Here is a 17973-nt window from a genome sequence, read left to right on the forward strand (position 1 = left end):
ATTTTAAATATTATGAATAAAAATATTTTTAAATATATTTTATTGAAATTTCTTTAAAAATATTGAATCAACAATAAATGTTATTTTTTTTATTCAAAGATAAATATATTTTAGCTTCAAATAAATTACTTATTGTTGATCAATATTTATCTTCTTCTTTTGTTATAAGATGAGAATATTTTGGAAGGATGGCTCAAAAACCTTATTATTTTATTAACTAATATATCATCTTAAATATAAATCTTAAAAAAGATATGATCTAGCAAATTTGTCATCAAATTAAAATATGTATTGATATGAAATATTTTAGGTTCTTATAATTTATATAAGCAATTATTGGACTTGAAGCGCTTACTAAATAATGGTGCCATTCTTAAAAAAAATTTATGATTGCAAAATATTCTATATATTGGATCGTATAATTTATCTCTATTACTAAAATAATTCTTGAATTAAAAGTTACATAGTGAAGTTTGTCATCTACTTCCATTTGTGACTATATTATATCTAAAAGAAAAATTTTATGAATTTATTTTAATAAAAAAATATCTTAAAAAATTTAATGCAATCCAAATTTGATATAGAAGTAAAAATTATCTTCAAATCTTCAAATAATACTTCACCTTCTTTGCTCCACTCAAATTTTATTTAACAAGTCAAACTTGTAAGTAGAGCTACAACTTGAAAAAAAAAATTGATAAAGATTCAATAGTAATTGGCAAATTTCAAAACAAATTGGCATTTCTTATTAATTTTTAGACCTTTCAATCTTTGATAGATTGAAGTTTCTTATGATCCATCATAAGACCATCATTTAAAATAATATATTCTAAAAAATCAATTTAAATAGTCTAAAATATGAACTTTTTTATCTTGGCATATAGTCTTATATCTCTAAGTTTTTATTATACACAAAAACATAAAGTTCATATTCTTTTAAAAAAAATTAAATAAATAAAAATAATTTTTGAATAAAAAATAATAAAATCATCTGAAAATCTTTAAAAATATCATTCATAAAATGTTAAAAAGTAGTTGGTGTATTTGAAAATCCAAAAAATATGATATTATATTTACAATGTCCATACCCAATTTAAAATATAGCCTTCTATCTATCTACTTCATTGATGTATACTAAGTTGTATATTCTTTGTAGGTCTATTTTTATATAGAATTTGGCTTGATTTAATTAATCAAAAAAATTAGATATTGAAGGTAAAAGATACATATTTTTGATGATAATCTTGTTAAATCCTTGATAGTTCACACACATCTATATATTTTTTTTTCTTTATAAACAAGATAAGAGCTACCACTAGAGATTAAGAATTTTATATAAAATTATTAGCCAAGTTATCATCAATATACTCTTTAAGTATAGCCAATTCATTTTGTGATAAGTTGTGGATTAGTTCAAATAGCAGTTGAGCTTTGTCTTAAAGGTCAATTGAGCAAACATAAGAATAATGCTTCAAAATAATATCATCATTTTTTTTCTCAAAAATGTCTTAATAATCTCTATATCAACTTGGAATGTAACTTGAAATCTTTCCACCATCAAAAATGGATGTGTCATAAATGAAAAAATTTGACACTTTTAATATAACATGCATATAAGCTCTTACACCTAAAAATAAGAATTTGTAGTCATTAGACTTATGACTTTTTACTTACTTAATAAGACTCTTACTTATACTTCAAAAAAAATCAAAACTAATCAAATTCCAATTTATTCAAAGATTATACTTTTTTAGCAACAATAAACCTAAAATAATATTATAAAAATATTTATTTATTTAAATTAAAGGAATTAGATAGAAATAAATTAAAATAATTAGATTTGATAATAACTTGTAGACAAGCTTTGTAGATGCAGTTTGATTTTATATATATTTGTATGTCATTGATAGATTGAAAACAATAAATTTGTCAGTTGTAGTAAAAATTTACTTTATGGAAAAAATAAGAAACTTAACTTATAAGTTAAATATGTGACTTACAAATTAGACATGTCTTAGAGTTTCTATTGAATATTATTATGTAATTTCTAATTGAATAATATATATGGAAATAAGAGTAAACCTTTTTTATTCCTATCAATGTCTTTTTACTCTTTTTTCTTAACTCAAGAGTCTTTCATTTTTTTATTTCCAATAATATCTATTTGAATTTAATATTATATTATATTTGAGTGATTATCTAAATTTTTTTAAAGATATAAGAATGTATTGATATTTTGATTCTTTGTAATTCATGTCCTTGACAAAAAGACTAGATTATAGAAATATCAAATTATTTAAATATCATGAAGCTATTACAACCATTTTTTTCTGCTTTTATAAGAAGAATTTTACAATTAATATCTTCAAAAAGAAATAGATGACCATCAATGATTTCTACATAAATATTTTTAATTTTTTTTACAAAATATATGTTATGTCTATTAATAAATTCTTCATCTAAAAAATAAGATAAGGCTCCTAAAATAATGAAGTATTTGAAATTTTTAGGTCTCAAATAAACATCTATTATACAATAATGAGAGGATTTTGAAAAGAAAATAAGACCTTCATTGAATGTTGTAAAAGATTTCAGCTACATCAACTCTATTATAATTGAAAAAACTTAATTTTTGATGTATTATTTTTTTTAACAGCCATGCTCTTTATTTTATGATTGTGTTTTCTCTTTAAATAATATTAAGTAATTTATATAGATTCTCTACAATATAAACACAATTCTTTTTAGTAACTAAAAATTATTTCTTATTTAATAAGAGATTTAAAACTTATTAAATTAATTTACATGTCTTTTATTTTTAAATATATATATATATATATATATATATATATATATATATTTAAAAGATGTTGGTATTACTATTGAATTATAATAATATTGAGGTTTTCTTGTATAATTCTCAAATTTAAATTTAAAAATCTAATTATCACAATTTATAATAAAGAGAATTTCTTGACTTGATATTTGAGGATCATCAATGTTTAATATCAATATCTTTATTTTATATTAAAATTTATAAAAAAATGGCTAATGACTGCATGTCACAGACATACACATGCAAGCCAGTAATTACTTGTATAAATAGATATAAGAAAGTAGAAGTAAGTAAAAGTAAGTTAATTCTATAATATCTTCTATAAAAGCTTCCTAGAAGCTTCATAGACATTGCTTTGACATTATAGGCGACTTTTATTGACTTTTTGGATTAAAAAGTGGTCAACAAGTTGGCCATTTGCCACACATGTTATTAACTTAAAGACCAAGCTAAATATGTGGCCCACACGTAGAAAAACTTGCCTTGTAAGTCAAGGCATGTGCCCAAAAAAGTCAACACATAATAGAGGTCCTATAGAACATTGCCGCGTAGCCCCTAGTTAGATAGTATATATAAAGACAAGATTGAGGCCTTCTTCACTCTTTCTTGCTTCACCTCTTTTTCATGATAAGACATAAGCATATTAGAAGTTGCAGATTATCCTCTTCTAAATTGATATTGTTCTTAGTATTTTTTTTGTCCTCAAGTTCTTTTCTTCTACTTATCTTGAGTGGTATTAGATATTTTTTTGATTATAATTATGATAGAGCTTATTAAAATGAAGAGTGCAATGGCACAAATGCAAGAGCACTCGAGGGAGTTGATGCTTGCGATGCATCAACTTAGCTTACTACCACAAGGATCAACAAGAATAGTAGGAAGTGAGAATTTAGAGATGATTAGAGCTACTTCAACATCTGTACCAAATCATATCCTTCTACCCACAATGGAACATCCTTCAAGTATTAAAAAACTAAGAGTTACTTTGTCCAAGAAGTTTGATAGTACAAGATCCAAATTTTGAGGATTTATGAATCAAGTATAACTTATAATTGAACTTCAACCTCAAAGCTATCCAATTCCAAGATCAAAAGTTAGATTCATTAGTATACTTCTTTTAGATTAAGCACAATCATGATTTTCATCTTTTCTTGAACAACGAGATCCAATATTGGATAATCTAGAGGCATTTTTGGCAAAATTTTGATCTACATATAGAAAACATGATGCAACTTATACTGCAACCAACAAAATCCGTATTTTGTAACAAGGCAATCAATCTATAACATTATATGCTTCAAAATTTTGACAACTTGTAATTGATATTAAGTGAGATGATACTGCATTTATTAGCCAATTTTTCTATACATTACAATATGAAGTAAAGAAATTGATGTTCAACTTACCTAATCCTGAAACATTGAGTCAAGCAATTGACTTTGCTGTGAAATGCGACAATTGATTTTTTAAATTTTGATCTCAAAGTCACATAAATGGGACCTCAATATTACTACAATTTGATGGCAATACCAACATCTCCTTAATACATACATTCAAAAATTGAAGATATGCAAATTAATGCGATATATTTTAAACCTCTTATCAAGCAAGAAAAGACTTATCGCCATCAAGAAGGATTGTACTTATATTGTGGAGAACCTAAAAACACTGCTCAACATTGTCTAAATAAGTGACAAAAATACAAAATGAGGAGCATATCTGTCAAAGAAGACAATGTGTTGAAAAAAAAATTTGTCCAACTACAATAGAGACCATGCGGTTGAAATCTTGTACAATTTCTAATAAAGATCCTATCTTCTCCTCAAAACCCTCTCTTTATTTTATAATAGATATATATTTAGGACCTAATAATTATAAAGCCTCCACCTTTATAGATTCAAGAGCCTCAACTTGTTTCTTAGACGTAGAATTTTTTAAAAATCATAAAATACCGTTAGTACAAAAAATCAAACTTATTCATGTAGAAGACATAGATGATTGTCTGTTGTCTTTTAGAGATGTTACTCATGAAACACTTACTATAGATGTAGCAATAAATGGTCATAGTAGTTGCATAATCTTTAATATAATTAGATCTCTTTTTAATCTATTTATTTTAGATTTATCATGGTTAAAAAACTATAATCCTTATATAGATTGGATTTTTTATATCCTTGAATTTTCTAAAAGCATAATTGAGAGTAAAATTAATGCAGTAGAAAGTCATAAGTCTAGTATAATTAAACCTATATTTTTAGATACAAGAGCTTTCTTGCATGATGCAAAAAAAGGGTCACCTTGTGTCATTTATGCCACACCTGTTTCTAATGATGCAAAGACTTCAAGTAGCATTCGCAGCCAAAATCAAAAATATGAAGATGTATTTGAGAAGAAGAATGCGGATACTCTTCTAGAACATTGTCCCTATGATTGTTCAATTGACCATTAAGAAGGAGCACAACCGCCATTTGGACCAATCTATAGTTTATCACAAAATGAATTAGTTGAACTCAAAGAATATATTAAAGAAAATCTAGCGAAGAATTTCATACACCATTCTTAATCACCAACAAGAGCTTTAATCTTATTTGTGAAAAAAAAAGATAGTTCATTGTCGATGTGTGTTGATTACTGAGGACTCAACAAGATCACCATCAAGAATAGATATCCTCTACTTTTGATATCTGGACTTTTTAATCAATTAAATCAAGCTAAGATCTACACAAAAAATAGATCTACGAGGAGCATATAATCTAGTACGTATTATAGAAAGAGATGAATGGAAGACTACATTTTAAACTAAATATAGGTATTTTGAATACAATGTCATGCCTTTTGGACTTACAAATGCATCGGCAGCTTTTCAACATCTAATGAATGATGTTTTTTGAGAGTTTTTAGACAATATTATCATTTATTATTTAGACGACATCTTTATTTATTCTAAGAATATAGATAAATATGAAGTTCATATTTGTCATGTGTTACAAAAATTAAGAGATGCAGGACTCTTTGCTATGATAAAAAAGTGTGTATTTCATACTACTGAAGTCAACTTCTTAGGATATATCGTTTCAAATGATAGACTTATGATGGATCCTTAGAAAGTTCAAATGATTATGAATTCAAAGATTCTAAAAATGATAAGAGATGTCCAATGCTTTTTAGACTTTGCCAACTATTATCGGATCTTCATCAAAGACTTTTCTCGAGTTGTTACTCCACTTACACGTTTAACTTACAAAGATAAATTTAAGTGGAGCAAAGAAGCTGAAGCATCTTTTAAAACTTTAAAGTCAACTTTTATTTTTGCACCATTCTTGTATCGTGTCGACTTTTCTAAGACACTTTTTACAGAAATAGATGCATCAAATTTTTCTTTAGATGTCGTATTATTACAAATAGAAACAGATAATAAACTTCAACTAATAGCTTTTTATTCCAAAAAAATTTCAACAATCGAGATTAATTATGAAATCCATGCCAAAGAGCTTCTTGCAATTGTGGATTCATTTCAAGAATGGCATCATTATCTAGAAGGTACTTCCAATCTAGTCACCGTATATACATACCATAAGAATCTCGAATATTTCATGTCAATACATATTTTGAATCATCGCCAAGTCCATTGGAGCATGTATTTATCAAGATTTGATATCAAGATTACATATCAATCCAAAAAATAACAAGGTTTGTCAAACATCCTTTCTAGACATTCTTATCTTACACCAAAAGAAGATGATGCATCTTTTAATCAACAAAGAATAATTTTCTTGAAGCTAGAGCATTTTCATCTTTGAGTAATGAAATCAACATTGATTGTTAATTCAACCCTTCTGAAATAAATCCAATCAAGTATGTCTTTTGATCTTCTTATTCACAATATCAAGAATCTTTCTTTTAAGCCTCAAGATACTTCTAAGTTTGAGTTCAAAAACAACCTATTCTATTTCAAAGGTCGATTATAAGTTCCAAAAGGAGAAGCATGATTATGTATTCTTCAAGGACATCATGACTTTCTAACAATAGGACATTTTGGATATAACAAGACTTTAAAGCTTATATGTAGAGATTTTTAGTGGCCATAAATGTGAAAGGATGTAAAAGACTATGATGAGTCATGCAATATTTGTTCAAGATCAAAAACTCCTCGTCATCGGCCTTACGGACTTCTTCAACCATTACCTATTCCAAAACAACCATGGTCTTGTATTTCTATGGATTTCATCATGGATCTTCCAATCTTAGGTTCTTATGACTCTATATTTGTAATAGTAGATCATGTTATCAAGTTGGCACATTTTGCACTATGTACAAAATCTATCATAGGTAAAAAAATAATTAAGCTCTTTTTTATCAACATGTATAGCTATCATGGATTATCCAAGGATATTATATTAGATAAGTGAACTGAGTTTGTATCAAGATTTTGAAGGACTCTTTTCAAGATTCTAAAAGTGGACATAAAATTATCTTTGGCATTCTATCTTCAAATTGATGGACAAACAGAGCGTATTAATCAAATTTTGGAGCAGTATTTAAGATGTATCATCAACTACCAACAAGATGATTAGACAACTCTTTTGCCATTAGTAGAGTTTACTTATAATAACATAATATATTTTTCTATAAAATAAACACTTTTCTTTGCCAATTATGGTTATCATCCACAACTTGATACTTTTGACTTTTTAAAAGTTGATAATCTTACAGCAAAAGATTTGGCAAATCATTTGTCAAAGCTTTATGCAACAATAAAGGTATAGTTAAAAGAAGCTCAAGAACAATAAAAGTTCAATGTGGATGTCTATCAAAAGGAATAACCACCATTCTACATAAGTGACAAGGTATGGTAACTTTGTCACAATATGAAGACTACTTGTCCTTGTAACAAATTGGACTATTGTATACTTGGACCATTTTCTATTTCTGTACAAATCAATCTAATTGCATATTATTTATATCTATTAAAGTCAATGAAAATCTACCTAGTATTCCACGTGTCTCTTCTTGAACCATATAAGACAATGGACATACCAAGAAGAAGACAAGCTCCACCTCCTCCTATAGAAATGTATAATAATAAAGAATTTGAAGTGGAAGAAGTCGTAGATTCAAGGCAGCGCTCAAATAAATTAGAATATCTTGTCTATTAGTGCGGATATGATATTAGTGAATGCACATAGGAGCCAGTAAAAAATCTTACAAATATAATAAAGGTGGTGGAGGCTTTTCATTAATGTCATCTATCAAAATCAAGATGAAAACCTTCTCTATAAAAGAAATAGGCTTTAGACAAGATAATATTCTACTTTCAATCCTTGTTTGTAGCTTCTTTGTAGTTGTGATGGTGAGAAGATGGAGAACCAACAACTAGTGGATTTGATTGAAGAACCTTTGTTTACTAACCTGTCAAACGATGTCATATTGTAATTACTTATAATATGTAAAAATTAGTTATAACATATAATATGTTCATAAGTCTTGGTGTATGTTAGAATGGTTAATAGAATAAATTAATGAGAGTGGATTTAAGAAACTTTATTTTAATTTTAATTTTTTTTTATTATAACATTTCAAAAAAAATTATAGAATGTAGATGTTTGATATAAAGCCTTGAGAAGAAATTAGAACCTGAAGAAGAAATTTTTAAATAGCAAGAGGATTATTGGGAGGGATGAAAGCAAGGCATGGTTGGATGAAGGCAAGGAATGAGGATCTTCATTCCTATTGATCGAAGGCCATGTCCAATGGACTTCAAGGAGGCTGCCTGAGGCCTTATTAGGGATTAGGGTTCCTTTTTTGAAGTCGTTTGAGCTTTGGAGGCTAAGATCATCAAGTTTAGATTTTTGGATATGGATTGGATGCAAATTTTGTGTGATTTGGAATTTTTATGAAGGAGTTATTGGTGCTCAAAATTAAGGTATCAATTTCATACCTATTATCACTCTTTAGGGCATAACATACGTTATAGAAAGCAACAAAGGATTGGCAATTGGAATTAGAAAAAGCACTTCTTTGATTACACTTTCTATATACTGTTTGATGAATTTGGAGTTTGGATGAAGAAGTTATAGAAAGTGAAAGTCAGTGCATCCAAATCAAAGGCAGTAAGTAAGTAATTTTGTTCATAGTAATGGTTACAGCCATATCTTGAATTTTTGGACGAATTTTTAGCCCAAATCTTTTAAAAAAGATAGATTATTATGTTAAGAAGTTATATATATAAATTTTATAGTATTTGAGTGCTTAACTTGTATGATATGAAGAAAATTGTATGTAGATATATCAAAACTAGGATTTGAAACAACTGTTAGGATTTTGGTGATATCTTAAGTTCCGCAAAAAATTTACAATTGAAATTTTTTGTGATAGTTGTTAGAAATACATCAATACTTCATGTAAAATTTGAGTGTGTTTGGATAGTCGAATCAGGAGATATGAGATATTGAAGTTTGGAAAAAATTTCATATAAGAATATACAAGATTTAAGATGATTTTATCATATTTTGGATGTTGTTGGTTACTTGAAGCTTACATATTTGATGTAATTGCTCCAAAAAGAAAAATTTTATATATAAACTTATGGCTTCTCTTATTTTGAAGCTTGATTGAATAATTAGTGAGAGCCATGAGCCTCGTGCTTTCTTGAGGCAAACTCTTTCTACTCCGACAACAAGACATTGCAATTGTCACAACCTTCAAGATGACATAATTAAGATGAAGACCCTCAAGAACCACATATTTTTCTTCAAATTGATGGTAAGATACAATGCTTTTGGTATGACGACCTTGGAAGAGACTCCCAATGTTTGGTAATTTTATTAAATATAGAAACAATTCCTGACGGTGTTCCAAATATTTTATTTGAAAGAAGTTATGAAGGCCTCAACAATGATCAAATAACATGGTGGTCTTTCCGCCCTAGTATGGAATACTCTGGATAGTTGAGAGATCATATCAACCATCTTCAAAGAGAACAAAGATCTGAGTATGTGGCAAATACAATTTATCTCATCATATATTTCTTCAACATATGATGATCACTCTTCATGGAACTCGTTCCTAGAAGGAGGGATAATGTAACAATGTCAAAATAGAGAGAGTTTGTTAGCTTGAAGATTAAGCTAATTATGTGGCCTACATGTAGAAAAACTTGCCTTGTAAGTCAAAGCATGTGTCCTACAAAGTCAACACATATTGGAAGTCTTATAGAACATTGCCAAGTAGCTCCTAATTAGATAGTATATATAGAGACAAGAGTGAAACCCTCTTCACTCTTCTCAACTCCTTTCTTGCTTCTAGTCTAGTTTCAAGAGTCTCAAGTTTTCTTATCTTTTGGCAATAAACCATTCCAATTTTTTTTAATATACGTACTTTCTTATTTCTATTTTTTCACTCTTTCTTTGACAAGGATTTCATTGGTTTATGCATCATCTTTTTGTTCATGTCCTTGACATTGCACCATCATTCTATTTAATATTAGCTGCAAGTTATTAGAGTTATAAAGTATATAGAGTTACATATTAAATTTTTTGTCACAAAATACAAATCTTATTAGTTGTAACACAAATTGCATTATGATCCATATACATGGATCAAAACTCTCCCAAAAAAGCCTCTAAATTATCCAATATTAGATTATAATATTCAAAAATAGATAAAAGCCATAAAAAGTAGAATATGAAATTAATATTAAAATAAATTTGACTTATGCTCTTAGAATTGAATAGTTTTGAGGTTGAAGTTCAATCACAAGTTGTACTTGATTGATGAATCTTCATAACTTTGATCTTGTGCCATCAAACTTCTTAGGTAAAAAAACTCTTGATTCTCTAATATTTGAACAATGTTCTATCATAGGAGAAGTAATATTATTTGATATAGATGTAGAAGTAATTTCAATTTTTTTTAAATCTTCTATTCTTGTCAATATTATTAGGCTTTGTTATAGTAAATTGAGTTGATACATTGCAAGCATTAATTCTTTCATTTGTTCTTGTATTTGTACCATTACACTCTTCATTTTAATAAGCTCTATTATGATAATACAATAGAAAATAATATGTCCTACATCACTTAAGACAAGTAAGAAAGAAGTCTTAAGACAAAGAAAATTCTAAAAGTAATATCAGTTTAAAAGTAGATAATCAATTCTTAATGAAGAAAAGACAAAGATTTAATATTATAAATATATTCTTATCAATCTATCAAGAAGAAGAATTCAAGAGCTATAAATAAATGACTAAGATATTTTTTAAGGAAGATAATAAAAAAATAAATAATTAAATATATATATTTAAGAAAAAATAAAAATAGCTATTGCCAAAAATTAAGAAACTAGAAACTCTTGAAATTAGATTAGAAGCAAGAAAAAAATTAACAAGAATGTAGAAAGCTTTACTTTTGTCTTCATATATATTATATAATTAAGAGCTATATACTGAAAATCTATAAGATCTCCAATATATGTCCAAATTCTAAGACATATGTCTAACTTGTAAGATAAGTTTCCTATATATGCATCACATAACCAACTTGTATCACAAGTTATCAATATGTATAATATATAGTAAACTTATTGGCAAAGATTTTAATCTACTAATCACCTATATATAAGTATAAAAGCAAAGCCACATTTATGAAGCTTCTAAGAAGATTTTCTACAAGATATTATTAATTTTATATACTTTCATTTACTTCTATCAATTCATATTATCTAAATAATTATTGGAATAAATATTTATGTCCATAAAAATAAAATTTTATTATAATACTAGAATTCAAAGAAATATTGATAAGATTAAATATAATCTAATTCTTGCTTTTATATATACTAACTAATAAAAAGAACCATAATTTTTTTTTTAAAAAAACTATAAAATTTATAATTAAATATTCAAATCTTAAGATACTTCTATAATCACTTTTTAGATGTATGATGTTTTTGAAAGAATATTCTATAGCTACATAGTGCATCTAAAGATACCTAAAAAAATTACATTTACAAAGTTTTTTTGAGTTTTTTTTAGAAAAAAATTCACACTTTGTTTTATCATAATCTAGATTACCATAAAAATATATAATATATGTTTTAAAATTTTATTAGCAAATATTTTATTTGTGAAAAAATTATACTATTAGTTTTTTGATTTATTTTTTCCAAAAAACATTCAAAAATATTATAAAATTTTAAAATTCCATTGTTTAATTTTAAAATCACCAAATAAAATTACAGGCTTTTTAGACCATTTTAATGAAGAAAATATAATACTATTTTAAATATTAGTAAAAAATTATACTTCAATAAATCTATTAAAATAAATTTGTATATATAGTCATAATTGAACATTTTAAAAAAATATTTAAGAAAATTTTATTCTCTTAAATTTATCTTCTATTTATAATTCAAATTATTTTTTATTAATTAAAAAAATTCTAAAAGAAATTTTAATATCTCTTTAATATTTTATAATTATAATTAGTTATAATTCTATTATATATTTAATGTGATATTTTGAAATAGCTTTAATATTTTAAAATCAAGTAGTATTAAAATAGAAATATATTATTTAGGGCAGGAAATTTTTATTTGATTATTTTATTATAAAATTATTAAAATAATTCTACCTTAAATTAAAAATAAATCAAAAATTTTATTTAAGAATAAGATAATTTATTTATTATAATATATGTGAGTATTTTTATGAAATTTTGATCTTTTTTCTTCTTTTTTTATATCCACAAATTTTATTTTTTTAGAAGGAATAATTTGCAATGTCCGTAACTAAATGATATCTTTCAAAAAAATTATTTATTTTGTTATAATAAGACTAATTTAAGACAAAAAATTATCTCAAAAATAGATACTTTGCAACCATTAAGATGTAATAACATCTTTCAAAGTACAAAGCAACCTACTTTAAAAATATCAAAAGTTTCAAAAATACTTGTAATCTTTTTATATTGTATAAGATTTAAGGATAAAGAATCAAAATTAACAAAGTAAGTTTCAATAAGAAAATCTTTTAATAAAGAATTTTAAAATATATAAAATTATTTAATAATCTATGAAAAATAAATTCTTCAATCTTAAAAAATAAAATTTTAAATTATGATATTTTATATTATATATGTATGCATATATTTATTTAATGTTGTACCATTTTGAGCCTACAAATGCTTTTTAAAGAATTTTTAAGAGTTTTAGAGTATCTTCTATACAAAAAATTAGAAGACTATAGAAAGTTCTAGAATTTTTTAATAATTTGTAAAAAGTTACACAAATATATCAAGAAGATGCTAGAAAAACCTAAAAGGTATTGGACACCAAAATTTGCTATGCATTTAAGACAAGAAGCTATAGTTATACTAAAAATATTTTAAGAATTTGATTTAGGTAAAATAATCTTTAAATTGAAAAGAAATTTCAATTCCTAATTAACACACCTGTGTTCTAATATAGAAAGGGTATAATGCATTATACATTTATAGATTTAACAGCCAGGTCAATACTTTTAAAAATGATATTTAGTTTGACTTATCAACTACCCAATGCATAAAAGTAATTTTGGATTTTTTGATTCTATAATATTTTTATCATGTGTAATTTTGTTTCCGATCAAACTTTTCCTTTTTTATTTACTTATTATATTCGTTGTTCAAAAGTCAATGGGGATGAGAAACATCTGAGTTTATTATGAGTATAATTTCAGACAAGTTGATTCAAGATTGAAAATCATTGTTGGACATTGGGGACAAGATAGATTCGTGGTCATCGGGAGGGTGGGGGGATGTGGACGAGAGAAAATCTGCAAGCGGGGAAGACGAAGGTGCGTTCTTGCTCACTCTCACTGCCCAACTCCACTCCATTCCACTCTCCACTCCCTCGCTCGCTTGCTCTCTCGTGCTGCATGGGGGACAGGGCCATGGATGGACACGAATATATGAACCGATGCACGAGAATGAACCAGGGAGAATGAATCTTTGCCCGGCATCACCTGCCCAACATCCATCCATCCATCCATCCATCCATCCATCCATCCATCCATCCACCCACCTCCTCCTCCTAGTTTACCACTAGTCCCTCTCTCTCCCTCGTTCGCCCCCTCTCTTTTGCCTCCCTTGTGTGTGTTGATTGTTGCTGCTGCTCCTCGCCCTCCGTTTCTGGTTTCTTTCCTTTTTTGTTTTGTTTTGTTTCTTCCTTTTTCTTTTTTCTGTTTTTTTCGCCAGCGACCCACATTGTGTAGCCTTGCACACAGGGTTTCTTTCTGGTCGCCATGGAAGCACTTCACTTAGGTCGCGGAGCTGTGGTAAGGATTTTTGTGTTTCTTGCTTTCTGTATTCGGTCTTACTTGTGGGAATTCTTCCGGATTAGTGTTTTGGTAGCGATTGAATTTTTTCAGCGTCTCTGTTTCTCTTTGTGGTGTGGGTATCGTGGGATTTCTATCGATATTTTGGTTCTGCCTCGTTGTCCCGTGAAAAATATATGTGGTGGCAACATTAATCTAAATTGTGGTTGCTGGATAGTTAAGCTAGTTTGCTGTGTTTCTAGTTGAACACATGCGTCTTTGTAGGAGATTCTTTTCTTACTATAATATCCCCTCCTTTCGTTGCTTCAGGGGCATCTTAGAAAGACTCCGATGGAAAGGTCGTGTCTATCGTCACATGCTCCGACAAGAGCTTCTCCAGGCTTAAATGTGCTAGGGGTTGTGAAGAGTGTGCGATGTAGCAGCAGCGGCAGCGGCGTTGTGCAGACTGGTAGGCCTCTGATGCTCGTTAGACTCTACATTTAAATGCGAACGCAACGCATGCTGATCTCTTTAAGCGATGTAGAGGTTTTTCTTTGCAGAGTCGAGCTATTCTGATCGATTTTCATCAATTCTCGTCTCTTATCCAACCCATTCTTTGTGTCAGGGTTTAGGGTTGGGTTTAAGCCGAAATGCCTTAATGTTTCTGGACGGGTTCCTTCTCTTTAAAGACTGGGCATGTGATGCTGGAAACTCTCTGGAACTTTCTGCTGGCTCTTGGTTTGGTCTCGCTACTTAATTGTGTCAAGGGTAGGAATGGAAATGATACATGGTTCACGTATTCTCTGTGGCTGCCACAGAGCGCAGAGGAGCTGTTATCGATGGAAAATCAATTGCCGGACAGATTCGGAAGGAGATTGCGGCCGAAGTTGCAAATCTGAAAGAGACTGTGGGAAAGGTGCCTGGCCTGGCTGTTGTCTTGGTAGGAACTCGGAAAGACTCCGAGACCTATGTGCGCAGCAAGAAAAAAGCCTGTGAAGAGGTTGGGTTTGCGTCGTTTGGCGTGACCTTACCAGAGGATGCTACCCAAGAGGAAATTGTGAATTGTGTGAACCAGTTCAACGATGATCCGGAGGTTCATGGGATTTTGGTCCAGCTCCCTCTTCCCAAGGTAAGTATATTTCTACCCAAGGTTCAATATATCCGCCTTAGGTTCCATCAAGGTTTGCCATACCTTCATTAGTGCGCGGTTGAAATGAAGGGTGATGTTTCCCGATGTGAAGGTATTGACCTTTTGTTTATTACTGTCTGTGAATGCGCAGCACATCAACGAGGAGGCAGTGGTAGGAGCGGTTAGTTTTGAGAAAGATGTGGATGGCTTCCACCCAATTAATGTGGGGACTTTGTGCATGCAAGGAAGGAAACCTCTTTTTGTACCTTGCACACCTAAGGGATGCATAGAGTTGCTGTTGCGCTCGGGGGTTGAATTGAAAGGTAAACGTGCCGTTGTAATTGGCCGAAGCAACATCGTGGGCACACCCGCTGCCCAGCTTTTACAGGTATTTTATTCACATTATTGTTTTAATATCGTATAGTAAGCTTTGTAGATGGAGAGACAATAATTATTAAGTCGTAATTGGAACGGACTTAACACGTCCCTGTTTCAAGCTCCTCATCGTATGTATTTGCTGACGTATCTGTTGATGTCTTCCTGCCAGCGACAAAATGCAACAGTTACTGTGGTACATTCCGCCACAACAAATCCGGCAGAGATAGTTAGGGAAGCTGACATTGTGGTCGCAGCTTTGGGAAAAGCTGAATTCGTTCGAGGCGATTGGCTCAAGCCAGGAGCAGTAGTTATTGATGTGGGCATTAACGCCGTGGATGTACGAACCTTACATCGGAAAACCATTATTTTTTTATGCCCGTTTACATACTCTATTCAGAGCTGCGTTTGTTTTTAAATCGCCAGTCTATGTGGAGAGCTTATTGTGCTTTTATGTTATTGACTTCTGTTGCTCATTGCAGGATCCTTCAACAAAGAAAGGATATCGCTTGGTAGGAGATGTATGTTATAAAGAGGCCAGTCAAGTAGCATCGATGATCACACCAGTGCCAGGAGGAGTGGGACCTATGACTATTGCGATGTTGCTTGCTAACACGCTTGACGCTGCCAAACGTTCTTTTGGAGTCGAAAATGCTTGATTCATGTGCTCTGTTTAGACAAGGTAGTTCACCTTCAATCATTCAGGAGATCATCACTCGGCTGGAAAGCTGCTGATTGATATATCTGGCATGCCCTGGCTGGCATGAGTTGTGATAACCTAGTGGGAGTTGGGGGGTAGTTCCTATAATTTATTACTCCATCGTTTAGGATAAAGGAACGCTTGACCATTACTATTAAGGTTGGAATAGGATCCAGTAAGAATCCTTCAGAGTTTTCATTACAATTTTAGGTGCGATTCTGGTATAGAGCCGTTTATTGCCTTGGCAATCGGGCGCCAGCCTGCTTGAATGTAACTTAGTTGAAAAAGGTGATTTTTTTTTCGGATGGGATATTCATACAACGTTTCGTGTCTCATAAATTGCCGGCAGTCGTAATCGTTTATCCACATAAAATGCCAGGACATTGTCATGATTTGAGCTACTCATTAAGTGGTTTTTGGAAACGCAGAGTTTGCAACGGGTTAGAAGTTAAATTATATTCACCACTCAATCATCAGTGATGAATAATTCCACACGATCTTTTACTGTAAATTTATCCTAAAACATTTTAGTACAAATAAGAGTTTTATTGTGAGTATTTGGAGGGCATGAGAATGAATGTCTATGTAATCAAGCTATAACAAGAAAGTAAAAGTACAAAGTAAAAGTGCAACAACAATCTAGTGTAATGTAAATGTGGTTAAGTCAAGATGTGGATAGTCTTCTTGTTCTATTACAATCTTGTATATCTATTTTGTTTGTTTGCCACTAGAATAGTAGAGGGTTTAAACATGGCCTTTTTGGGTGATATTTCACCCTTGAGATCTCAAAGTATCTTGTGATATTTTGAAATATTACTTGATACTTCACCAAATCACCCACTTCGCAAGGTGAGTGATTTTGAAATCAAAATATCAAAAGAGGGGTGGGTGAAGTATCAAATATCACATTGCTTGCTTTAAATTTCTTCCCTCTTTAACTCTCCATACAAGGAGGGTAATAAAGTTAGAATTATGAGATAATATCATGAGTAATAAAGTTTGAACTATGATATTTTGGATTTGGTATTTTGAGTGATCCTAAAAATATTTGGTTTTGCAAAAGTGTCATGTTTGAATCCCCTATTACATGTCAATTGGTTTTTCAAGAGATATATTTGTTTTGAATTTTGTATTTTAATTATTACATATAATATGAAAGTATACTTATAAAATATTAACTTAATGTTTACAAATTTTAAATCAAAATAAAAAAACTTTATTTCATTTATATTTATTGTATAGTGTTTATGCACAATAAATCATTTGACTTTTAATTACAAAAGAATGTATGCTTTGCTTCTGATATATACAAAGTAATTAAGAAAATCTTAAATATTTGTTTCTTCTTCATTAAAAAATCCTATCAAAATACCAAAAGATGTATTTAACAGCAATGCATCAATCTTCAACATATATATATATATATATATATATACATATATATTTAACTAATACATTGTAAATCACCTTTTTATGTATTTATTTTCAGTTTTCTTGCAATTGCAAAATCTCCTTGAAATCATTCTTGTGAATTCTAACTTGATGAATATATTTTTGTTTACAATTATTAAATATATAATTTTAAAAATTGAACGAAATTGAATAATTTTTTTTGTTTCTAATAATTTAGACATTAATAATA

The 17973-nt window shown here is 29.1% G+C and overlaps 1 protein-coding gene across 1 annotated transcript; it reads left to right on the forward strand.

Moving 5' to 3' along the window:
• The first annotated feature begins 13950 nt into the window (after positions 1-13950).
• LOC112284233 (bifunctional protein FolD 2) lies at positions 13951-16652 on the forward strand. The gene is made up of 6 exons (XM_024523867.3): positions 13951-14148; positions 14458-14596; positions 14946-15256; positions 15408-15644; positions 15804-15971; positions 16114-16652. Exons 1-6 carry the CDS (start codon positions 14116-14118, stop codon positions 16288-16290), a joined length of 1065 nt encoding a protein of 354 aa, XP_024379635.1. The 5' UTR covers positions 13951-14115; the 3' UTR covers positions 16291-16652.
• Positions 16653-17973: the final 1321 nt, after the last annotated feature.

This window comes from Physcomitrium patens, chromosome 7, assembly GCF_059467195.1.
Source record: "Physcomitrium patens ecotype Gransden chromosome 7, ASM5946719v1, whole genome shotgun sequence".
Lineage (NCBI taxonomy): Eukaryota > Viridiplantae > Streptophyta > Bryopsida > Funariales > Funariaceae > Physcomitrium > Physcomitrium patens.

Coding starts and splice junctions, on each gene's coding strand:
- LOC112284233 (XM_024523867.3), top strand. CDS start 14,116: ATGGAAGCACTTCACTTAGGTCGCGGAGCTGTG. Junction 15,257..15,407: donor TCCAGCTCCCTCTTCCCAAG/GTAAGTATATTT, acceptor GTGAATGCGCAG/CACATCAACGAGGAGGCAGT. Junction 15,645..15,803: donor CCGCTGCCCAGCTTTTACAG/GTATTTTATTCA, acceptor TCTTCCTGCCAG/CGACAAAATGCAACAGTTAC.